General features: G+C 35.7%; 1 protein-coding gene across 1 annotated transcript in view; it reads left to right on the forward strand.

The window, feature by feature from the left end:
• Positions 1-26,729, forward strand: part of LOC129216720 (acid-sensing ion channel 4-A-like) — a 105,764-nt gene that overhangs the window by 40,334 nt on the left and 38,701 nt on the right. The window contains exon 3 of the mRNA XM_054850936.1: positions 25,705-26,195. Within this exon, the coding sequence (XP_054706911.1) occupies positions 25,705-26,195 (491 nt within the window). The remainder of the gene's footprint in view (positions 1-25,704; positions 26,196-26,729) is intronic.

Genomic DNA, 26,729 nt, shown 5'->3' on the forward strand with positions numbered 1-26,729 from the left:
AATTTAAAGACTTGGCGAGAAGTTGAAGGAACTAATTTCTTGCCGACGATTTGCCGTCTGCATTAATAAAAAACCTCATTCGAACAAAAAAAAAAAAAAAAAAAAAAAAAAAAAAAAAAAAATCGGATAATTAGATTTTTCTGAAGTGTCTATTTTAATTAATAACTGCATGTGTGCTGGAAACGAGAGAAAAAACTTTTTTTTAAGAAAACGAGCTTCTAATTATTTAAATGACAAGGAGTTCTGTCTAGAACTAGATGAGCCTACTTTCCCGTATACCCATACTACTTTCTAGTACCTGATCAATATTCTCAAAAATAGCTAAAATCGCAAATTTTTTCAAACATATTTTTAAAATACTTTAAGCTGATTTCTAGGAATAAAATATTCCTCACTCATCTAAAAAAAATTAAATGCGTAAAAAAAAGCAGCAACTTTTAAACAAAGCAGCTAATACACTTTTTTCCATTAAAAAAATCTTTAATAGCTTTCAAAACGAAAAACTGATAATTAAAATTAATAAGCTCATTAAAATAAATAAATCACATCAAAAAAATCTTTAACAGCTTTCAAAACGAAAAACTGATAATTAAAATTAATAAGCTCATTAAAATAAATACATCACATCAAAAAAAAAAAAAAAATCGTTTCATTTTTCCCCTGTTGCCAAAAACAATTTTTTAAATGAATTAATGCACTTACCAAAATAAATAAAAACAATAAAACGTCAACTTAAAAAAATAATTTTCATTGTCAAAAAAAAAAAAAAAAAAAAAAATCGTCTGCGAATATCTGCATATCTTTATGTAGAAACATAAATGACTTCGAGTTTATTCGCCGAAAACTGAATACCTAAATTAAAACTTCAGCGTAAAAATAAAAACAAGTCAGATCAACAATAATTATTTCACAGTCAAAACCATAGCGTCGGAGTCCATCTCATTTTGGGGTAAAAGAGTCGGAGTGGAATATCTAAATATCGGAGTCAGTCATTTGTCCTCAGTGTATAAATTTTTGCCGAAGCTACGAAGTCGGTGAGTAGGAGTCTGATTAATTGTCGGGCATAGGAGTCGGAGTCAAGTGCCCCTAAATTCTCGGGGTCGAAGTCTGTAGTTTGGCGTCAAGAACTATTTCCAACAAAATTTGTTTGAAAAAAATCCGCCTTCAAGTACGGAATCTACATTGACTTTCAGCTTTACCGTAGGCGCTAATGTTAAGGGATTTGAACTGTTCAAAATTGAACGAAAATTTTTTCAAATCAAAAAGATATTTTATATACAAGTTTTTCATCAAAAACTTTTTCCTACAAAGTTTGTTTGAAGTAAATTCGCCTCACAGTTCGGAATTGCCTTGAATTTCCTCGTAGGCGCTGTTAAGTTTTTTTAAACTGTTCAAAATTGAACAAAAAATAGTTCAAATCAAAAAGTGAAATATGGGAATGAGGTGTCCTCGCCGAGATCTTTCGAACAAAAAAGAGTTTGTTCGAATCGGACTATTCATTCAAAAGTTATTAGGGGGGGGGGGGGCAGACAGACAGACCGACAGACATTTTCCCCCATCTCAATACCCTACTTTCAAATTTTTAATTTTTCAATATTTATTTAATTATTTTATTTCTTTTTGACTTTTTTTTGTTTTTTGCGATATTTTTAAGATGCATTAAGCCTTCTTTCATGCTTTTTTCTTCTTTTTCTGACTTTTACTGGGAAAGTAGGCTAAAAAAGCAACACTTATACATGTTAAACGTACTTTCAAGTGCTTTACATTAGTACAGTATGTATGTACCGTATTTAAAATGAAAGTTATTGCTTGCTGTACAGCTCAGGCTGAGAGTAAACTGTTCGACTGCTTCTTACGTAGACAAAATCATAATTTTAAGAATCGCAATATGTTTTCGTCTTAATTTTGTTTTTCTGTCATCTTGAACTCGATTCGGATAATCAGCAATGCGGATAGTTAGAGTTTGGAAAATCGGAGTTCTACTGTATAAAAAATGTTCACAGTTCGCAGTGCTACATATCTCTCTTGCAATATCATTACTGTGTTCTTAAACATATGGCTGATTCCAGTCATAAATAGCTCTATACATCAAGGATAATATAAATACAAATTTCATTTTCAAAAGAAAGGCTCGGGGCAAAAATGCAACAAGACACAAGGAGTAACTTTTCAATCAAAATTTTTGCTTCTCATAAAAAATTGAAATAAACATGACACTGGATTATGTCATTTGGAAAAAAACATATCTGGTTTTAGTATTGCAGAATACAGAATGTATAACACCTTTGAAAAACTCTACTAAATATTTTTTATAAGTTATACATTTACCTAGCAGAAAATTCACATCATGTAACTTATCATTCTTGCCCCGAGCCCTTCAAATATAATATTGTATGGTTTATCCAAACTAATTTTTGTTATTATTAAAAAATAAAGTTTTTGCTTTTAACAAAACTATTAATTGATGTCCAGTGCCGTGATTATTTAGTTAGTATTTGGCTTGTTTTGATTTTTCAATGTTAAAACAATGTGTCAAGTTCACTCAGGGCAAAGAGAAATAGTTCATTTCGTTTATTTATTACTAGTGGAAGTCGCACGGCTTTGCCCGTAGTTGAAAATTAAAAGGTCATTTGGTTCGCCTGTATATTTATAAATAATGGATGACGAATTTCTCGCCGATTGGCTATGTTCACTCGCTCTCCCATTCCAAGTCATGATAATTTCGTAATTTACTCGTCCATCTTATGATAATTTTGCTCCGGAAAATGTTCTTAAAATTGAAATAGAAAAAAAAATAATAAAATCGAATTTTCGAAAAATCGCTTCTAGGTGCACACCCCCATGCTACAAACTAACTTCGTGCCAAATTTCATGATAATCGGCCGAACGGTCTAGGCGCTACGCGCGTCACAGCATCCTACAGACATTCAGACCATCCAGACAGAGAGACTTTCCGCTTTATTATTAGTAAAGAAGTCATTTATTAAATTTCTTATGTTTTCATTCATTGTAGGTTGACCCAGCCTTTCATTTCTTCAGCGGTCAATAAAATGCTGAGTACCAATCGTGATTGGAAACTAAACACTAGGGGCTCTACGTTTGGCTCACCGTCTAGGTGGAACATCTTCCTTGTAACCCATAGCCATCAGTCAAGAAAACTGTAATGAGCACAGCTGGCCTTGACCCCCATGGGCTGAGTTTAGTGATTATTTTTTCATTAATCAATTTAATTACATGCCTTCATTTTTTAATTACATTAGCCCCATACATAGAGTAAAGTGAAAAGTTTCCACTATTTTTAAAAGATACAAATTGATTGACAAAAAGGAAAAATAATATTCCAGTGAAAGCTTCTAGTCAGTTATTCTCTCTTTATGTATTACTGTCATTTTCAAAACATTTCCAATCTGTTCATTTTGAAAAAAGCAAGTTATCTTAACTATTTCACTTTGCCCCACATTCCCCTACATGGGAATGATTTTCCATTTAAACCAATGCTTTTCCTAACATCTTGGAAATTACCTTGCGTGCGAAGCTTAAAACGTACGTGCATTAAGAGAAAAGGGTCTGTCTACCTGCCTTTCGGCACTAAAATGCGCAGGCGATACGAAGGCGAACATTTAGTGAAAACTCTAAGTGGATGTTGTTTATGAATATGGTTTTCAGAAATACTCAGCTCCGTTATTGGAGTTTCTTGTGCGATCTATTTCATAGACTCACTTTGTATAAAGTTATTTAAGTGCAAAGGTGATGTACTTTGGAAGAATATTTAGGGGGGTCAAAGCAAGCGGATTTTTTTTCAAGCAACTTGAAAGTAAGTATACTGTAACAAAAATTCTTTAAAATACTTTAAATAATAAAAAAGAAAATGTAACAATTTAATTAGATATCAATGGGTTTTAGCAACAAATGCTTTTTTTCCCCCCAAGCTTATATGCAAGAAAGTAAACATGTTGAAACATTTTAGTTTTTGCTTTTTAGAAAAATTATAATGAACCTTAGTAATCGAATTTACGAAATAACTTTCTAATCTTTTATTGAAAAAAATAAATAAATAAATAACAGAATTTTTTAAAAAATACCAAGCACTTTTCATAATGCACTCAAAAGACAAAATAACTTCTTTCTGGGTCAGAAAGGACAAATTAAAAATTCCTGTAGTTTTCGAAAATTCCAAGAAAATGACACAACAAACAAAGAAAAGTGCGGCTCAAGTCATGTAGAGAATTTCCTATCATTATCTAGCTTTCAATTATAAATTTGAGTGTTGAAACATGCATATTTTTCTTATTGGGAAAGTTTGGTTTGAAATGACTGGAACCGCCCTTTTCTTCGTTTGTGGTGTCATTTTCTTGGAATTTTCAAAAACTACAGGAATTCTTAAATTGCCCTTTCTGACCCAGAAAAAAGTTATTTTGTCCTTTTGAGTGCATTATGAAAAATGCTTGGTATTTTTTTTAAAAAAATTCTCTTATTTTATTCTTTTTAGTGTAAATGTATTTCAGAAGTAGAATAATTTTACCCTCACGAAACTTCACCTTATTCTTTTCATATAAATGCTCTTTACTAAAAGGGGAAAAAAAAAACCTATATACGTATATAAAACTTTAAGCAATTGGCACTAAAATTTAATCCTTGTTCCTGTCTAGGATTAATGCTTGCTAATTTCATGTTTGCTTCAGAGACGCATTGATTCAAAATTTTCATTATGATTGCTTTTAACGTTACTGCTGCAAGGCAACAAAATTTGTAACAATGGGTTTTATACTTAAACATTTAATAGGGAAATTACACGAAATTTTCTTGTTTTCCATCCTAACTGAAATAATGATTTTATTTTAGAGCTTTAATTTTTCAGCGGTAAGTTGGACCTTCAGATTAAGCAATTATTTAGTGAAATTCTGAAGTCTATAAGTGGTCTAGTTGCAGAGATATAAGCAAAACCAGGCCTCAGATTTATCCGTCACAATCAGGCCAAGTATAATAAAAGTGCTTAATAAAAAAGAAACATTTCAAAGTTATTATTAGAAAGCTATTTTTGAATCTGTTGAAATTTCGCTGTATACAATTTTACGAATGATAGAAATCTCCTGATGTTGGGAAGTATGGAAGGGAGAGCTTTTAACCATTGAGAATTTTTCATTTTGCTGCGTTACAGTTGCACCGCTTTATAAAAAATAACTTACTCTGCATTCCATTTCTGATGTAGCACAAAAAACTCTAAATGGCGGAACAGCTTTATTTAAATCAGGTTAATAACTCACCTATAAAGGATTTAATAATTATTATTTCCTAGTTGAGGATAAATATACAATATTTTAGGAGCTTGTCTTCTCTTTTATACCCGGCAAATACAATAAAACTATTAAAATATGAGTGGAGAAGTTTAAAATAGAGAAATTGTGACTCAAACTTAGTCTGAAGGATCCTACTCGCTTTATGGTAAATCCAGGCGAACTAACCCAAAAATGGTCTCCCAAAAGCTAAAAATTTAAACGTTTATAATGTTATGAAAAAATAAAAATAAAAAACATTCGAAATACACAACAAATTGGAAAAAAACAAATAAATGAAAAACATTCAAAATACACAACAAATTGCAAAAAAATATATTTTTATTTTCATTTTCATGAAGTCATTTAATATCATTTAACTCTTCTGCAATGAAGGATCCTTTTGTCGGTGGCATTTCGGGCGAGAAACGAACTACAATTGGAGCAGTGAGAAGCAAAGCGATGTAAATGACAAAATTAAAAATTTGGAGATAACAGCTGCGTTCACAACACACCTTTGTACTCGTAAATTCTCGATCCGGCTTCGAAAAAAATCGGCTGAAAATTTCCCCGTTCACATGTAAAAAGAGGCTGTTCATTGTATCAGAGAAAGCGGTTTTTACTCAACATCCTTTGCGGTTATACCCAGCAAGTGGACGAACTTGTTTCGCGTAATGAATTCTGGGTAAAACTCCGCATTTACTCCAGAAGTAAGCAGCAGGAAAATAATCCACAACCAGTACAAATGATTGGTGAACCTCTCCTCTGTCTTGGGGCAAAAGATAGTACTAGTAGCCCTGGTAGGTGTTGTAGTACAGCATGAATTAGAAAAACTTCTTCTCAATGAAAGTCTACCTAGGACCTTATCTTTAAACGCGTTTTACTCAAAACTTGAAAATGTCCACTTACATTCCTTGGTTTCTCACTGCATCAATTGGTTTCAACAGTTGCTTTTTAAATTTCGATTATCAATATATAGCAGGGCTGTGGAGTCGGAGTGATTTTGGGGTAAAGGAGTCGGGAGTCAGAGGTTTAAAACTTCAAGAGTCGGAGTTGATCATTTTCCCCTAAAGTCCGCAACTCTGCCAGTGCTTGCAGAGTCAGAATGATTTTAGGGTAAAGGAGTTGGAATCAAAGACTCTAAAATTTCCGGAGTCAAAGCCGGAATCTATCGTTTTTTCTCCGACTCTGCAGCACTAATATATCGTGGGGTTACAAGTGAAACACACTAAATCAAAAAACATGGTTTTGAGTCAACGCCGATTAAAGATTTTTTTTGCTTTGTCTACTTTGGTACTGCTATTATTTCATCAAAAAAGTTAAAGCACTGACATTTTCTTCAAAATGATGGAACAGTCTTGGTTCTCATAGGTTTATTTTTTATATTACACTAACGATCGATACGGCTAGGAGTAATTTTCGTGAATTGTATGACTATGTGATTGCAAACCTTTGAAATATAAAAGAAAAATATAAGCTATAACTTAATACACTTAATAACTTCTGTGATTGAGAAAAGCTAAAAATCCGAAAATATATTACATTTGACTTAGTGGGTTTCACTTGTAATCCCACGATATACTCGACGATAAAGACTAACTTTCTCTCTTTTACTATTATATCTCTTCAAAATTCGTGTTATTAAGTGGCGTCTAGGAGACATGCAAATCTGCACTATCACGTGAAAATGAATCACGTCTCAGAAATATCAATGATTACTGGATTACAATGGCACATGATGACGTAGCCCCCCCCCCTAGACGTGATCTTATGTCAAAGGTTGAAAAGTTACTGAGAAATTATTGACATAGGGTAACACCCCCAGTAATTGGCAGGTCACCAGTGATTGGCACTTCCAACAAAAATGTCCTAAAATAAGATTCATAACCAATATTGTAAAAGTAGAAGGCTATATATCAACATAATGTACATTTACTTTAAAGATTATAACTTTAATTCATGTTATTAAATGGTAGCAGCGCATAGGAAAGAGAAACAATTGCGGCTTGTGTCAAATCAGCCATTTTTGTTGCAAATGCTTCTTCTCTGGCTTAAGGGAAGCATTCACATCAATCCATTAAAATCTGACTTAAAATTTATTTTAAATTTTGATCGTCAAAAGTTTCGTTTAGATGAAAGATGTTACTTTGAGTGGGTAGAAGTAAATTTTTGTCTATTTTTGGGTTTTCGAAGGAATGATGGATGCCATTTAGTGGTGCTTCAGTTTTGCCAGTCCCCAGTAATTGGCACATGTGCTTAATGACTCTAATGTGTTGTGCAATGTGTCAATAGTTTGATTTCTGATACATTTGCAGCAAAAATATTATGCGGGTTCGACTATTGATTTAGATCCTCCAGAATCTACTATTAAATTTAAAAAAATAAATAAATAAATAAATAAAAAACAAATGTGTTTGGCCATCACTGTCGGCTATTGCGACTGTAGAGAATTGTTCTATTTTTTTTTTTGTGGTCCCTTTGAATCATCGGTTTAATGTTCCTTTTTATGTGAAAACAGTTGTAATTCTTAAAATCAAAACTGCATGCCGACTGATGAAACAGCAATAATCTCGATATTTTTTTTCATGTAACATTCCAAATTTTTATTTCTATAAAATGCGTGTTTAACGTCAAGATGTGTGATTAAACATTAATTTATGGAAAATTATCTGCTTTGAATTAACATTAATTAATTACCATATGATGATGAAATTTGTATGTAATCAGAAAGTGAAAAATGAAGTGATTTTCCAGTTCTATTAACATGTGCCAATCACTGGATCACAAGGTGTCATACACTAGGGTATCAGGTACCAGTTACTGGTGATTTGGGTAACTTTTTATACATATACAGTGGCTCCCAAAAGTGTTCGTACACCTACGACTTTCAATGAAATAGGCCCTTATCCATTGTTTGAATTAATATTTCGGAATAGGTATTTTATTATAAGATCTATGATCTACTTTTAACAAAACAAACTACATGAAAATTTTTAATAAAACATTAAAACTAAATTTTCTAAAAATCAAAATCCAAAAAGTGCCGGAAATTTTATCTCACAAAAGTCTTCGTACACTTTGAAAAAAATGTCAAAAAATTAGTAAATAATTTAACTTTTTACTAAGTTTTTATTTAGTAGAATATCATGCAGTAACAACAACAGCTTTTAAACGTCTGGGAATAGATTTCATTGTTTTTTCTTCCTTTTTTTGTGCAGTTTCTGAGTAAATGTTCAGCCGCAATACGAGTCTTAGTGTTTCTAGTTCACTTTTAGTTTCAATGGTGTATTTTCATAATCTAGCCACCAGATATCTCCAAATATGTTCCATTAAGTTTAAATCTGGTGATTGAGGAGATATTTCTAAGCTTAAGGACAAATTTTGAGGCACCAAACGCGAACGTGTGTTTCTTATCGTTATCTTGATAAAAAACAAAGTTGTTTTCGATTACCAAATTTTCGGCTAATAGTTTAAAATTGTTTTTAAAAATATTTAAATGAACAGCATAATTCATTATTTCACCAAAAAATTCCAAATTTCCAAGTCCTCATGCTGAGTCGCACCCTCACACAAGAACACCTTCACCGTCCTGATTAACTGATCCAACTAAGTTCTTAAGATTAAATTCCTCATTTTTTTTCTTCCATTTACAATTATACAACAATTTAACCCAAAATGTTGAATTTATTTTCATCTATAAGTAAGACGTTGTTCCAAAACGTTTTGAGCTTATTTATCATTGATTTTACGACGGAAAGCGTAAGCTTACTGTTTTTCGCACGAACAAGAAAATTTCTGTGGGAAGAGGTCCCATTTAATCAGCTAATTTACCTTGGCGAACAATTTTAGGTAAAAATTAAACGTAAAATGTTTCATTCAATTCTGCAGAAACTTTTTCAGTTCTGAAATGTGTATTTTTCATGTTTTTTTTTTTTTTTTTTTTTTTTTTTAACTGTAAACCTCCGAATACGCTTTGTTAACTTTGCCAGTTGACCTTTTCTTACCTTGTTTTCGATCCGATTCTTGCCTTAAAAGCATTTTATCAAGCACTTTACTATAGAATGGTATAAATTAACCAATTTAGAGACATTTCAAACCAATTTACGGCTGCTGTGGGGGAAAAAATCAAACTTTGAATCGTGTTTGTTGTTTTCTACGCATACTTGCTATTTTAAAATAATAAGCAGAATATTAAAAAACAAATACACAAAAAATTAAAGGCAAATGATTTTATAGTATCATTACAATGCAAAAATAATAAAAAAACCACATATGATAGGTTTAATTATAAATTTATTCGAAAATATTTCAGTGTACGATGACTTTTGTAGCGTATCTTTTCTCTTGTCTCTTCGTTTTTTGATAAATTTCAAAAATAAAATCTGACAAAATTTTGAAAATACTACTGGGTTTTATTCAGAATGGCATAGGAATGGTGTGAAAAAAAAATGGACTTCATATTCGATATCAGTTTTGCGTTATTTTGCTTTTACTACAAAATTTCAAGGTGTACGAACACTTGGGAGCCACTGTATTTTTATAAAAATTTCTATTCAAATATTTTTGCTTTTAGTGAACTGAATAGATGCACAGATGTATATTTTTTGATAGAAAAATATTTACAAGTAAATATTACTTTTCTAAAAACTAAAAACAGAGGTAAGTTCAAGGATAAACTCTTAAAGTGCCAGTTACTGGGGTAGTTATCCTACTGCGAGTGATTTTATTAGCATGGTGAAAGAAGACACCTATTATGGTACAGCAGCTAAAAAATATCATTTAACAATTTAGAGACAGACCCGGGGTAATCCTTGATCAAAAAATACAAATGGTTCAAGTCAATTCCACCAGGGGGTAATCTTAATGGTCTCAGAATGTTTTGAGTTTAACAAACGTTAAAATTCATTAAGAAAAAAAGAAAGGAATACGTGTTTTTTGGTCCCCCCCCCCCCCCCCCCAAATTTCTGGACCGAGATACAAGCCGCCAAAGGCCTGTACATGTAGATACAGCCTGTAATTCGGCCTAGCCACCTGTCATCATGTTTCACTTGCCATTTTCGACAAAATTTTTAAAATACATTATCTGAGGAACGGTACAACATATTTTGTTGCGGTTTGTTTTATTTAAAAGGTTTCGTTTTCCTGTTTAAAATACTATGTAGCATTTTGAAATATGCATTTCAGTTTTCTTTCCAGTCTTTAAAAAAAAATAATATTTTTTTTTCTCAAAAATGCCAATTTTATTTTATTTTTTTATTTTTACTGTATACTAGTACCACTGATCACTATATTTCTTGAAAAGGAGACCTTTCACTTGTTCATTTAACAGGTTTTAGAAGGATTTGAAAAATGGAAGGTTTTTGTAAGGAACACTTAACATAAAGGAAGAGCGGAAATTCAAAATTTTATTTTGCAGCAAGCGGCCAGAAATTACTTTGAATTTAATTATACGGCGAAATTTTTATTTTTAGTCGCCATTTCATTCAGGATATTGAATTCAATGCGAATAAGATGGCACCTGCGCTAAATGATTCTTTTGACGCTTCGTTGAAAGGTTGAGTGGGGAAATGCAACGAATCGGCTGGAGTTCTTGTTTTCATATAAAAATTCCTGGATAAAGTGGCGACTCAAAATGAAAGTTTCGTGATGAAACTAAATTAAAAAGGATTTTCTGGCTATTTGCTGTTGAAAAAACTTCTGAATTTTTAGATGTACCTTTACGTAAAGAGCTTATTAAAAACCCTCATTTTTTCAAATGCCTCTAAAATCTGTTGAACGAAAACGTGGAAACTCTCCTTCTCAGGGAATGTAGTGGTGCTCAGTGGTACTTATAAACAGTAAAAAAAAATTAAATCTTTGAATTTTGCATTTTTGAGAGAAAAAAAAAAGATTTAAACTTTTTTTAAAAAAGACTGTAGAAAGAACATTGAAACGCGTATTTCAAAACATTGCATACTTCAAAAAAAAAAAAAGAAAAACTTTTAAATAAAACAAGCCGCAACAAAATATATTTTTCCATTCTTGAGAAATGAAGAACTTTAAAGATTTTGTCGAAAATCACAAGTGAGAAATAACTGCGTCGCCATCTTTGGCGGCCTGTATCTCGGCCCAGGAATGTTTTTGAGCAAAACCAAAAAAAACACGTAATTATTACTTTTTTATTTTATTAACATATGTTAATTCAAAAAAAAAAAAAAAAAAAATCTGAGACCATCAAGGTAATCAACCGCCTTGTTAAATTGATATGGATTCTACCAAGTACACATTTTGTAAAAAAAAAAAAAAAAAAGTACTCAAGGAAGAATTAAAATTTTTGGCTGATGTTTGTTCGCTTATGAGGCAATTTCTATGTTACTTTCTTTTCCTAGAAAATTAAACTAGAATTTTAACTATTTTAATTTTTCGGTGATCAGGAATTTCCCGTGGGTCGGGCATTTTCTGATCACTTCAGGGGTGATTAATGATCTGTAACGGATTCGGTGCGACTTCCATTTTCTTGAAATGAAAACACAGTTCTTGATAAAAACACAGAAAATTTATTTACACTATGTACAGGAAAGATCTTCAACAACTGCTAAATTATTCATCAGCAATTAAACAATTATCACACAACACCGTAAACTCAACGTTTACACACGTATTTACTTCCAAATACGAAAACAACACAGCGAAATGCCTCGCTATAAACAGAGCAAAATACACACTCTCAGTTCGAAATCCTCAATCGAAACTCTCCGTTTATCCATCGCTAACGGCTTTTATAAACATTCAAGAATTTTCTACAACATTCTTTCTGCTTCGAGAAATGCGTAGACCGTTATCAAATTTTATCAATGAAAATAAAAAGAATAGGGGGTTGTATACTTTAGCCATATGTTAAGGGGTTGTATATTCATTACGGGAAATTATTTACAGGTTACGTTACTACAATAATTACTATTTACAGGATTTGTAACATTGCCCCCTTTCTAAGGACTGCACGTCCCGGGCAGTACAATCCCCAGAAAGGGTGCCAAACTTCTATCACAAGTTCACAATTACACACATTAAATAATAACCAATAGTGCAAAGGAAACACAATAATAACAAGAAATATTACTAAACATTAAAAGCAAAAATTATCTACAACTTTTATGTTATCAACCATGGTTGTTTACATAATACTCATGAACTATGGCCATAGTATGGGGCTAACCGATCATAATGTACAACCCTAGGTTTTGCATTAGGTGATTTTTGGATCCTCACTACGACGTCATTTAGTCGGTTAAGGACTTTGTAGGGTCCATCCCAATGCGACTGCAATTTGGGTGACAGACCTTTCCGTCGGATGGGATTCCATAACCAAACCTTGTCGCCTTCGTTGAATTCATGTCCAGTAGACCTTGTGTCGTATCGGGTCTTCATCTTCTCCGCCGTGATGTTGATTCGCTCTCGTGCGAAGTTATGAACGTCTTCCAACCGGGCCTGGAGATCCTGGATGTACTCCTCAGGCGATGCAGGCGCATCCGGAGGACGACCGAAGACGAGATCACAAGGTAGCCGAAGCTCTCGTCCGAAGAGCATCTGAGATGGGGCAAATCCGGTAGTCTCGTGGACAGCACTGCGGTAGGCCAGCAGGAACAAAGGTAGCTTCTTGTCCCAATCCTGTTGATTTCTGGATACCATAAGCGAGAGATTGTTCAGGATTGTGCGGTTAAATCTCTCCACCATGCCGTCCGATTGTGGGTGTAGTGGTGTTGTCCTAGTTTTCTCAATTCCGAGAATTTGACATAGGCCCTTAAACACAGCAGAGATGAAATTCCTCCCTTGATCGGAATGAATCTGCAAAGGTGTTCCATATCTCGAGATCCAATGTTGGACTAGAGTCTCTGCTACGGTGGTAGCCTCTTGATCTGGAATGGGATATGCTTCCGGCCATTTGGTGAAGTAGTCGATGGAAACAAGAATGTATTTGTTCCCATCAGCAGTTCTTGGTAGAGGACCCAGGATGTCGATCCCAATTCGTTCGAAAGGAGCTCCAACGTTGTACAGATGTAGCTTCCCTCTGCTTCTCTTCTTCGGTCCTTTACGAGCAGCACAGGCGTCACAAGAATGGCACCACTTCTCCACGTCATCCTTCGCCTTGCTCCAGAAGAAGCGCTCCCGAACTTTATTGAGGGTTTTCAAGACACCAAAATGTCCTCCAGTCGCACTACTATGTATTTCTTTCAAAACATCTGAAATCCTTGATCGGGGAAGTAGTAACTGCCACCTAGATGTTTTACCGTCGTCAGATTCCCATTTCCGGTGTAGCACGCCGTTCCGTAAATGGAGTGAGTTCCATAAAGCCCAGTATCTTTTTGTTGCAGGACTGAAGATGGAAACGTCCTGCCAGCTAGGGCGTCGACTGTCACTTTCCATGAACTCCAAAATTGGTTTTATGTCGGGGTCTTCAAGTTGATCTTTTCGAACTTGGTCGTCACTCCATGGATCAGGTTCTGATGATATTGGAGTCACTGTCACCTGATAGGCGATAGGGCTAGTCGTTCCATACTGTTTCTCGATTCGGGAACAATAATTGCAGTTCTCAGGACAGGGTCTCCTTGATAAAGCGTCTGCATTACCGTGAGACAACCCTTTTCGGTGCTTGATCTCCATGTCATATTCCTGGAGCCGCTGTATCCACCTGGCTATCTGGCCTTCTGGATTCTTGAAGTTCAAAAGCCAAGTTAACGAGGCATGATCTGTCCGAAGCAGAAATTTTCGGCCGTAGAGGTAATGATGGAAGTGTTCTACAGCTTTCACTATGGCCAGTAACTCCTTTCTGGTGACGCAGTAATTTCGCTCCGACTTTGATAAGCATTTGCTCCAGTAAGCGATGACATGTTCATTTCCGTCAATTTCTTGGGATAAAACAGCTCCAATTCCCTCGTTGCTCGCATCAGTGTCCAGGATGAAGGATTTTTCAGGCTGAGGATAGGCGAGGATAGGCGTTGATGTTAAAGCCTCCTTCAGTCGTAGAAATGCATCTTCGCATTCTTTGGACCATTCAAACTTTTGCTTGCTCTCCGTCAGCTTATGCAAAGGTCGTGCAATGTTGGAAAAACCCTTCACAAACTTCCTGTAGTACGTGCAGAGCCCCAGGAAACTTCGCAACTGATGGATATTTTCGGGACGACTCCAACTCCTGACCGCAGATACCTTCTCTGGATCGGTTTGTACACCCTCAGAAGAGATGATGTGACCAAGGTAGTTCACTTCCCGGCGGAACAAATTACATTTGGACGGGCTTAACTTCAGATTGGCTTCCTTAAGCTTTTGCAGCACCTTCCTAAGATTTGCCAGATGTTCTTCGAAGCTGCGTCCCACGATGATAATATCGTCTAAGTAGACCAGACAGGATTCGTAGGAAAGTCCTCTTAACACTGTCTCCATAAGACGCTCGAACGTAGCTGGTGCATTGCAGAGGCCGAAGGGCATCACTTTGAACTGCCATAAGCCTTGTCCAGTTGTAAACGCTGTCTTCTCTCGGTCATCAGGGTGTATCTCAACCTGCCAGTAGCCGCTCTTCAAGTCCAGGGTCGAAAACCAGTTGTGTCCGGAAAGAGTGTCCAAGGTGTCGTCTATCCGTGGAAGAGGGTAACTGTCTTTCTTGGTGATTTCATTCAGTCGTCGGTAATCGACACAAAATCTGGTGGAGCCATCTTTCTTTCGGACCAAGACGATGGGAGAGGCCCAAGGACTGGATGAAGGTTCGATTACATCATTCTCCTTCATCTCTTTCAGAAGGGTTTCAACCTCTTCCTTCTTGGCAAACGGTAGTCGTCTTGGATGCTGTTTAATAGGGGGGTGTTCTCCAGTATAGATCCTATGCTGCGTTAAATCCGTCCGGCCCACATCCTCCGATGTAGATGATAACAGATGCTTGAAGTCGTCCACCAATTGTTCCGCAGCAGTTCTTTGATCATTCGATAACGGCGCACTCCCAATTAACTTCGATGTCAAGGACTCGGAAGACACAGTCTCAGGGGAATTGATTCTTCTAATGATGCAGTTTACTGGAGTACAAGTTGCCAACACATCACCTTTTCGGATATTCCTGGGCCTTTCACTCACGTTGGCGACTCTCACAGGAATTACACCCTTAGAAAGGTCCACAAGCGTAGATGCTACCAGCACTCCTTTTGGGCTATTGCTTAAGTTGGGGTATTCAATGAGTCCAAATCGAAAACTATTGCTTTCTTCAATGGAGCTAGGTATTAATGATTCTGACCTTGAGGGAATCGATAAATCTGTTTGGGCTATTATTTGATGAGCGGATTTTACATCACTTTCTGCGGGGAAAACGGCTATGTCTTCTCTCATCGAGTGCAGCTCATTAGTCTTGAAGTCGAGGTTGAAATCATACTTCTTTAAAAAGTCCAATCCGAGAATGAAAGGGTCCGTGATATCAGCAACGAATGCCGTATGATGGTAGGTGGCATTCCCAAACACTATTTCCAAGTCCACTTTACCGTCAATCTCGATTTTGTCACCTGTCACAGTCTGGGGACTTACGCGTGGCGATGTCCACAGCAGTTTCAATCCAAGTTCACGAGCCACATCTGTCCTAACGATTGTCACATTGGCTCCAGTGTCGACAATCAGTTTGCAAGGATTCCCATTTACATGGGCGTAAATGAAAAGTCCATCACTGCCACTACTAGAAGAGGAAATCTGCAGAGCTCTGGTGGTGGTGACTTCCTTCCCTCGCGTAGCTTGGCGAGCCGGACAACTCCTTCGCAGGTGTCCTTCACTACCGCATTTCCAGCACTTCTGCTCTTGTTTCTTTTGGGCTGTTATGCTGCTCAGATGTCTTGCCAAGTCACCGAGTTGTCTCTCGAGTTCAGCGAGGTGGGACGACTTGGAATCAGACTCATCAGCTTCCAGAGTTCGGATGGGATGGCGATCCACACGGGTTGCTTGCTGGGCGGCCTCCAACTTCATCGCATACACAACAGCAGAATTCAGGTCTTTGACATCCGCCATCCGTAGAGCTTTCTGGATTTCCGGATCTCGAACCCCGTCGATGTAGTAGTTGAGTGCCAGGTTGTCTCGAACATCCGCAGGACAGTCGCAAAAAGCAAGATGAGACAGTCTCTCGACGTCCGCCGCTAGCTCTTGCAGGGTTTCCCCGGTTTTCTGGAAACGGGACTTCAACTGGAGTCGGCTGAAGTCTTTCTGGCACTTCTCACCGAAGCGAAGCTCCGACGCAGATGTGAGGGCGGCGCAATCCAGGCGCTGGCTGTCCGGAAGGGTCTGAAGAATGTCCGCTGCGTCACCTCTCAGGGATGCTGCAAGATGGCAGGCCTTGGTAGCAGAGTCCCATCCGTTCGCTTCCGCCACTATCATGAATTGAGTTTTGTAAACCTGCCACGAAGTTTTCCCATCAAATGTGGCAAGTTTAATGGACGGTCGAGCAACCGATGTGGGAGCGCCAAACTGTACAGAGCTGCTTTCCGCGATCGCCAATCTCCTTTCCATGTTTTTAATTTTCTCATCCACATGATTTTCAACTGTTGCGATACGGTTTTCTACTGTTTCAAATTTTTCATCAAAAGCATCAACTCGATGCTCTATCTCATTAAATTTGTTTTCCATTACAGTCTTTACCGAAGTAAGGTCGTTTTTAATTTCCTCTTGGTTAGAAGCTAAATCATTTTTCAGTACCATTAAATCACTTTTCAATTGTTCTTGATTAGCCGCAATGTCATTTTTTAATTGTTCTTGATTTGCAGTAAAACTTGCAGTCAAATCACTTTTTAATTGTTCTTGATTAGCCGCCATATCATTTTTTAATTGTTCTTGATTTGCAGTAAAACTTGCAGTCAAATCACTTTTTAATTGTTCTTGATTAGCCGCCATACTTTCAGCCAAGTCACTTTTCGCAGCATTAATTGCTTCCAGAAGTTGTTTTAATTGGTTATCCATTGCGCGAGTAATCACCATAAAAACAAAGTCTATAAATTCAAACAGTCTTTATGAAAAAATGTCCAAAGTCACACTTACTCCAAGAAAGTCCAGAAGAAGCCCACGTTGGGCGCCAAATCGTAACGGATTCGGTGCGACTTCCACTTTCTTGAAATGAAAACACAGTTCTTGATAAAAACACAGAAAATTTATTCACACTATGTACAGGAAAGATCTTCAACAACTGCTAAATTATTCATCAGCAACTAAGCAATTATCACACAACACCGTAAACTCAACGTTTACACACGTATTTACTTCCAAATACGAAAAGAACACAGCGAAATGCCTCGCTATAAACAGAGCAAAATACACACTCTCAGTTCGAAATCCTCAATCGAAACTCTCCGTTTATCCATCGCTAACGGCTTTTATAAACATCCAAGAATTTTCTACAACATTCTTTCTGCTTCGAGAAATGCGTAGACCGTTATCAAATTTTATCAATGAAAATAAAAAGAATAGGGGGTTGTATACTTTAGCCATATGTTAAGGGGTTGTATATTCATTACGGGAAATTATTTACAGGTTACGTTACTACAATAATTACTATTTACAGGATTTGTAACAGATCATCTAGGATTTTTATCTTGGTTATACAACAGTAATTTATAATTAATAATTTAAATAAATAGATCCACAACTGTTATAGTTAAGCGGCAGATCATTTTTTTTTCTGAAAAAAGAAAAAAAAAAGAAAAAAAAAAAAAAACCTGAACACTAAAATATACAAACATTTTTGAATAACGTTCATTAAAATTTTCTTTATTTCCTTTATCTTTCTTATTCCAAGTGTTTTTATAGTATTCGTAGTTAATAATTATTAACTGTACTTAAAAGAACTAAAATTATGTATCATTATCGTTTTATAGTTGTATTTACAATGAGAAATGACCATGGTCTACAATTATCCCAGTGATCAATAACTTTTCCATCTGTACCGGTGCAACGTTTGACATACCTTACTGTGATTAGTTTTAATGTTTACAGGTGATGTGGAAACACAAAGTTAACACTATTTTTTAAATAAATGTAACAAAAAGTAACACAATTAATTGAGGTTTAAAAGTGGGAATGAAAGTTTTGTAAATAATGCATATTTGCAGTAATGATATCGAAAAAAATATTTGGGGGAATTCGTCTTGGGGTTTGGGGAAACACAACAGAAGTAAAGGTCAAATCAACTTGCATCCCATTTGCTTTATTTGTACAATAATAATTTTGGGGAACAGCGGCAACGTACTGCATATTTTAAACCGATCTGTGAAATAAAATTTTAGTAAGCAGTTTCAGAAAAAAAAAAAAAAAAAACTATTAGCTAAATCGCATACTGCTCGCCCAGCTTAATCGGTTAACGGATATACGAATACCCCGCTTAAACGAATAAAATCTGAAACCGAATATTTCCCCATAGACACAATGTTAAAGATCCAACCTCAATCGATTAATTTCCCCGGATAATCGAATAATATTAATTAGCTTTAGCAAATATTTTTGTTGAGAAAATCTTTGAATATATTAGAAATAAATTAGGCGAGAACAATTCTTGTTATTGAAGGCGAGAAAAACGACATTCTTATTCCATCAAAACGTTTCCATTGTTATTTTAAATTTCTTTCGCCTTTGTCATTACAAAAAAAAAAGAAGTGCAGTCGATGATTAAATGAAATAACACAAAGCATACACATTTTAGACGATGATAAATTCATATATAATAAATGTAAGATGCGGCAGACGAGGAGGGGAAAGAGGGTTCTCAAAACATTTTGAGTAAGCAATCCCCTATTATAGTATTTTTCTAAAAATAACGTACTGTAAAAAGGTGAAAAAACAAAGATTTCATAGCTCAAGTTGTAGGTTACTTTTTATATTTTCCATACGTTCTTGTAATGTATCGTATTAGTTATTGAAGTTTAGTTTATTTCAATAACTTTTTATCAATGACATAGACTATTTCCGTTATATAGCTATCGATTTATTATTAGTATTACGTTTAAAGACAAATGTTGTCAATTTAGAAAGATCCCCGCTTAATCAAATACCCCGCTTTATCGAATAATATATCTTGGAACCGACAATATTCGATTAAGCGGAGCCGACAGTATTACAATTGAGTAAAGGTTGTCATACTGAAATCAAGTGTTCTAGGGTTCCATTTTTCATGCAAGTTTTATCCTTTTAAATAAAAATTAGGTGATCATTTTCTATGCTAGAAATGAAATCATCGCAAATTGCCCCTTTCATCTTTCTTGAAAAACAAATTAGGCGTTAAAGGATTTTGTAAAGTAACCGTAAAATGAGCCTCAATGAATCATTCGAGAGGCCTATTCATACAGATTTTAAAGGTTGGAACTGGACAGATGTGATCTCCGTTCAAGATAGATAATTTCTAATTGATTTTGCTGAATGTAAGACTCCCAGAAAAGTGTATTGAAGGATTTTGATTGATCGTGTTTTGCTCAAAAGTCGTCATATTTGTCTAGACTGAAACTACGTGACTGAAAAGCTAGGGGTTTTCGGTAATCGGAGGGAATGACGCTAGCTTGTGTTTACAGTTGCCTCGTTTTGCTGTATTAGTGATTATAAAGTGGGTAGAATGTGTCATCGGTTAATCATAGTGACGCTTTTTCATTATCTACGCAGATTTCGATTCTTATGTGTATTCCTGATCTGCAAAATTATTCTTTTTAAAGGTAATAGTAGATTCTGAAAAATCTGCACTAATACTAATGTGGCGAATGCTCAAAACATGAGTGACATCAGTATTATAAAAATATGGAGTGCAAAAAGTACAAAAGGCGTGCCGTTTATGCCAACGTTTCTCAACCTTTTTGGCCCCGTGGACCGGTAAAAACTTCTGAAACAGCTTCACGGACCGATGATCGTTTGTTGTTTCTTTCGTTTCTTTCTTTCTTTCCCTTTTATTGTCAACAAAAATGAAAAAAATTGGCTTGTGGACCGTTAAAAACTTGTAAAAAGTTTTGTGCACGAAGTAAGTTTTTTATTTTCTTTTTCGTTTTCATAAAAAAACTTTGGTATTAAAAAACTGTCACAAAAAATATTTAAACGTAAAAATAAGAACATTAACATTTGAGAAAAAAAAATCATAGAAAATTACGAAGTTTAGTCATAGCCCGGTCAATTTAGACATAAAAATAGTGATAAAATAACAAAAATTCCGGGAAAGCTAAATTTTTGTAGAGACCTTGGGTTTAGCATTACAAATAAAATGCCAAAAGTCCCCGTCGATCCCATGTGCGCTAAAAAAGTTATTTGGGGTCAAAGGTCAAAATTTTAGGTTTTTTGGATTTTTCTCAAAAACGGTAAGTTTGATCGAAAAGTACCTCAGACCAAAGTTGTAGATCTCAAAATTCTCTATAAAAATGGTCCTCATGATTTTTTCTCCAAGACCAAACCATTTCCCAGATATTGCGTACTCTCAAAAGACAGCCAGTCATTTACAGAATTCCCTCTACTCGCATGGCCTTGAATAACATCTGACTATTCTAATCCGTGTGGCGTCGTTCACATACCCAGGGATGCCCAACCCTCTAAGTTCATGGGAGCACCCCTCAATATCTCGGAGCCCCCCCCCTTCAAAAGCAACAGCCCCCCTCCAAAAACTGAGAAAAATACTCCTCAAAACAGCCCCCCCTTAAATGTTTTTTGAGCTCCCAAACTGTAACCACATTTCATACAATAAAACATAGTTTGGCTGGTGAGTCGCATTATTATCTTGATTTTGACAATGTTTGGCCTTAGTGATACATTGTGGGTAAGATTTCTGGATTCTAATATGACTCTAAGTAATCTATCTCTCTTGGTTAGACAACAAACCGCGGATGACGCTTCTTCATCTAATTTTGCGCTTTAGTATAACGTGACGTATTGGAATTCATATAATTCAGTAGTTATGCCCTCAAGCACCATTGCTTTTAAATTTTATCTGATATTCCTTTTTTAAGAAGATGATCCGAGTTTTCCCACTCCTGCTTAATCAAAGAACTCAAGTTGAAATCTGGAATTGTAAATTTTCGCTGTACAATCGAATTCTTCAAACTTGCCATCGTACTATGTTTCGATCATCAGCTCTTGTTCTGCAAATTGGTTACTTTGAGAATCTAAAAAATATAACACTAGGTATTGCGGATGACCATCTTCAGAGAACTTGTTTTGAGACGGATTACGACGACCAGTTCGAAGATGGACAATGAACATTTATAATTCCAGATTACAATTTTGAAGCTGAGTGTCTACTATGGAGCTCATCGATAAGCAGAACTAGTAAAACTCGGCATCTCCCTCTTTCAAAAAGAGGATTTCCGATAAAACTTTGAAAGAAATTGCTTGATGGTGTACCTACTTGAGTAGTATGGTTTTCAAAACCTCACATGTCATACTAAAGCAGTGAGACGATAGGTAAAATAAGAGAAAGAAGTGCCAGGTACAGTTTGTTGTCTAACCAAAAGGGATGGATTTATTAGAGTCCGATTAGAATCTAGAAATATTAAGCCACAGTACCATCAAGCCATAATTTCAATCAATAATGAAAATTATGAGAAGTGTTATAGTTCAACTCGCACGCCAAACTTATATTTTATTGTAATCAATTTGGTTACAGTTTGAGGGCTCAAAACCCATTAAAATTTCTTAACGTCTTTTGTTTCAAAGGGTGACTTATGTGGGCTGTTGCAAGCCATATTTTTTTTTTAAAATTTTTATAGCTAACCTTTGTTCTCTATCATAGGTAAATTTGACATTTTGAGCCAAAGTTATGGGCTAAGAGGAGAATTAACATTTTTTTTTTACTAGATAAGAAATGCTTTTATTACTTATTTTTTCCTTATCTATGTAAAAATTAATTAATATGAAAGCAAACTTTTATAAATCATAACTTCTAATATTTTTTCTCTTAGTACGGAGCAACACGATGTTATTCAATTCTGACACTATATTGGTCAAATTCAAGATTCAACACATGTGTGGAACTTTAAAATACAGTTTATTATTGAAATGATCTTATGCAATGTGTAATCCACACAAAAAGTCTGCTCTTAAGAACGATAACATCAAATTTATCAAATTTTGATATTTGATGAAATTATTGTAACTTTTTCCAGTTTTTAAGTATTTATTGTCAACTTCAAGGCGCAAGCGACACCTCAAGATATTTTTGCGGTCAAAATCCTTGTGCATAACCAAATATCTCTACAAAAGGCAACTTTTCCGGGCTATTACTTAGCGTTTATCAGATTTTGATTTTCTTCAATCCACCCTAATGAACATGGCCAGTATTTCAAAAGTAAGTTCACCTCGTACAGAGCGGAATTAAGTGAATCTGAATCCAGCTTTTGTTGTAAAAAACACTGCTTATTTTGTGGCGAGAAAGCAGATGTAGAGGCTGAGAAAAACAAAACGCAGAATTATCGCAGAAAAATTCATAAATTTTCTACACTTGCATTCAAAGAATCCCTTTTACAATTAGCTAAAGATCATTCTGATGTGTGTCAAAAGCTGCCCTGGCACGTTTTAATTTTGAGTATGATTTAGTCAATGCTTTATGAATTTTTCTGCGATAATTCTGCGCTTTCTTCTTCTCAGCCTCCTCATCCACTTCACACACTGTTAAAACTACAGGTTGCGTTTGGCACCTTTCAGTGGTGAAACGCTTGTTCACCAGCGACACCCGATAGAGAGCCGAAATTGCACCTTTAGCAAGGGTGAAAAACTGGCTCCCTTCACCCAACGTGCACCGTAGGTGAAAGATGGTACTCTAGGTGAGAAAAATGGCACCTTTATTGCTTCCTAGAGAGATCCTCCCCCCCTCCCCGTGTTTGCGTTTTTTAATACAATTGTGTTTTATTTATTTTGATTTATATATACGAAGGCATTTGATCACATTTCAACTTTCGAACATAGTTTAGAAGTGTTCATGACTTTAATTTGTCTGTTCGTGCACTAACTTTCTTATATTCACACTTGGATTGCTCAGCAATGAATATGTTGTTGACAACTTTTACTCCATGATCCGTACTGGAAATGAATAGGGAAGGTAGTTATCAATCATTTGTCGGAACAACCAGAAATATTAGGTAACATTAGATTAGAATCATGGGAAAATAAAGGCGTTCATAAACGTTTAAAATTTTAATCAAGCGTAACATATCAATACTTAGTATAAGATTCGATATTTGAGTATCCTTATGCGTACAAGATAAATACTGATATAAAAGCCCTTCTTTCCAATGTCAAGTTTTCCGTCAAATTAAAAATAAAAACGAGTAGATAACTACATTCGCTTCATGCAATAACGCCTAAGAAAGATACGTTAACCAAAACACGATGTGAAACTCATGAGTCAAACGCTGAGTGAGAAAGATTTCTTTTCAGGCGTTTTTTTTTTTCCTCCGCCTTTGCTGCTTTGTTCGTGGTATTTCATTTGAGAAGAAATAGATATTGGTATATTGGCTGCTCACGTCGATGCATTTTTATTCCGGAATTAGCAATTCAATTATCAGCTGATTTAAACGTTTTTATTTTTAATGTAGTTGTTGTTCAAGATAGTACTGATAAATAGTTTTAGGTAACAGTTTTGCAGGATATAAATAGCAAGATATTAAATATTTAATAAGGTAAACGGAACAATAAGCAGTTATCAACATACTTTAAACACTTTAAATATGTTCGAAAGCTCTAAGTGCTACAATATGATCAAATGCCTTTACTTACGCGATATTTCGAAGATTAATCCACGAAATTTTCAGTTTTGTACTTCATTCAATGTGAAAGCAAATTTCGTTGCAACTTCCTTCGTTCGCCATTCAAACTGAAGTCGTCGTTGGACGATAAGTCAGAGCGCATGCGCAGTGAGTCGCTCTCCTATTGAATCACTTTTGTTAACGTCGTTCACCCACTGAGGAACCAAAAGCACCTTGACGACACTTCCTAGCCTCCGTTTCACCCCGCGGCACTGTTTTTTCACCCTAGGGTGAAATTCTTTACCCCTGTGGCACTCCTGGTTTTAACAGTGCAGCCACAAAATAAGCAGTGTTTTTAAAAACAAAAGCTTGGATTCAAATTCACTTAATCGCGCTACAGTACGAGGAGGACTTACTTTTGAAGTGCTGTCCTGTTCATTCTCACGTTGCTGCAGAGATTGAACTTTTCCGGGTGTATAATTTTCTGCAATTAACGCGACTTGTAACGGACTTTTGACTTTTTAAATAATCAGCATTCTTATAACTTCTCCCAAAATTTGCATCGATTAAAGTTCGCATTCCACGACTGCCCAGCACAACAGTTTCACCTTCAGTCCAAAGTTTATTGCAAATAAAGCAAAATTGTGACATTTTTCTTAAATATTGATCAGCACAAACAACAGTAGACGCTTGTAATAAATAAGTTTATTCACTCGAACTGCACGTTTAACTCAAAAAGAAGCAGATACGTCAGGGGTGCCCACCTAGGAGGGGTCATGGCCCAGATTGCGACATCGAAATTTTTAGGGAGATTGTTTTGGGGGGTATTTTTTCATTTGGGGCTTGCTTTTGGGGGGATCTCTGCGATGATGAGGGGGTGCACCTTTGCCCTTAGTGGGTTGGGCACCCTGGGTATGTGAACGACATCACACGGACTAGAATAGCCAGATGTTATTCAAGGACATGCGAGTACAGGGGATTCTGTAAATGACTGGCTGTCTTTTGAGAGTAGGCAATATCTGGGAAATGGTTTGGTCTTGGAGGAAAAATCATGAGGACCATTTTTATAGAGAATTTTGAGATCTACAACTTTGGTCGGAGGTACTTTTCGATAAAACTTACCGTTTTTGAGAAAAATCCAAAAAACCTAAAATTTTGACCTTTGACCCCAAATAACTTTTTTAGCGCACATGGGATCGACAGGGACTTTTGGCACTTTATTTGTAATGCTAAACCCAAGGTCTCTACAAAAATTTAGCTTTCCCGGAATTTTTGTTATTTCCATTGTCTAAATTGACCGGACTATCAAATTCCCGGGAAAAATGTTTTATAGGATGCTTATATCTTTATTACGTTTTTTTTTCTTTTTGAATAAGAAAATTTCTTTAACGTGGTCGACAAAAATATCTGAGGAGCAGTCAAATTATTCTGAGGACTAATTCCGGTCCGCCTGACCAGTGGTTGAGAATCGCTGGTTCAGTGCCTTTATCGGCTGGTTAAGCACTTTTTTCACAAATCTACTTAAATTATTTGAAAATTTTACATTAATACTCCCCAAATTAAATTAGTAGCATTAAATTATGCATATTTAAATGCGCAAAATACTTTATTTTTATCTATTTAATCTTTTAAATAATCAAGGTTATATAATCCTCCTTATGCATCAAAAGAAAGTTATATATTGAGAAACACAATGGAACCTATCTAATTATCTAATTTCTTACTAATTTACATTCTTTTAGAGCTATTTATTAGGAATGAGGGAATGTGTTTGCGGAAGGTACCCAAGAGAGCCGGATCCACGAAAAATAGTTCCAGTACGCTTTGCAGAACCAAATCGCGAGTACGGAGGGTATCCAATCCATTTAAGAAGCTTAGACAAAGATAAAACTTTGGACTGGTCATGGTACATCGCATCCCACTTGCCCTCATCAAAGCTGAAGGGACTCAAGTCGCCGGACCCAGAGCCAAACGAAAACCTGACGGTGTTCCAGTATTTCGTAACCGCACTTTCCAAGTCTTCCATCAGCGGGGTGACCGGAGTCACAGCAGCGACGAATGTCCTCAGGAGGATTCTCTGGGCTGTGGTACTTTCTTTATGTCTCATCGGATTCGCGTACCAAACGTACCACTTTTCGCAGATGTACATGAGCAAGCCGTCCGTCGTGCAAATAGAAGTGGAAAATGATGGTCTTGCCGAGTTTCCTGCCATCACGCTTTGTAATACAAATAGGTAAGAGCTCATTCCGTATTTCTCGTATTCGTTTGCTATGTGTCAGAACATGACCCCGCTACATATAGCAATGACGCTTTCGGGCCTTGACAATTTATGACTTTCTGTGATAATTTGATACAACTATAGTCTGCTCTTGAAATTGAACGAAATCCTGTGCATCCACTAATCAATGACAAGTTTCAAAGTTGGTTTATTTTTGATTGGACGTCGCCCATTTTGACCTAAAAAGGCGCTGAACGGAATCCTGTACATCCACCAATCAATGACAACGTAATGGAAAACAGAGATTCTCTGTAGCGCCCTCTGTTGCCATGACTTTCAGCGATTGTCACGCCCTTTTAGCGTAAGTAAAATTTAGTGGGGCCATGGTCAGAATTATTGGCATTGCAGGTGATCGACTGCTTTGGATATTTATTTCAGAGTGGCACAAGTGATATTAATAATTTAAATGCAATATTTCAGTGGATCCTTTTCCAGAAGAACTAACTAATTAGACCATTAGAACGCTTTATATAGATACGGATTTAATTA

Source organism: Uloborus diversus, chromosome 2 (assembly GCF_026930045.1).
Source record: "Uloborus diversus isolate 005 chromosome 2, Udiv.v.3.1, whole genome shotgun sequence".
NCBI classification, from domain to species: domain Eukaryota; kingdom Metazoa; phylum Arthropoda; class Arachnida; order Araneae; family Uloboridae; genus Uloborus; species Uloborus diversus.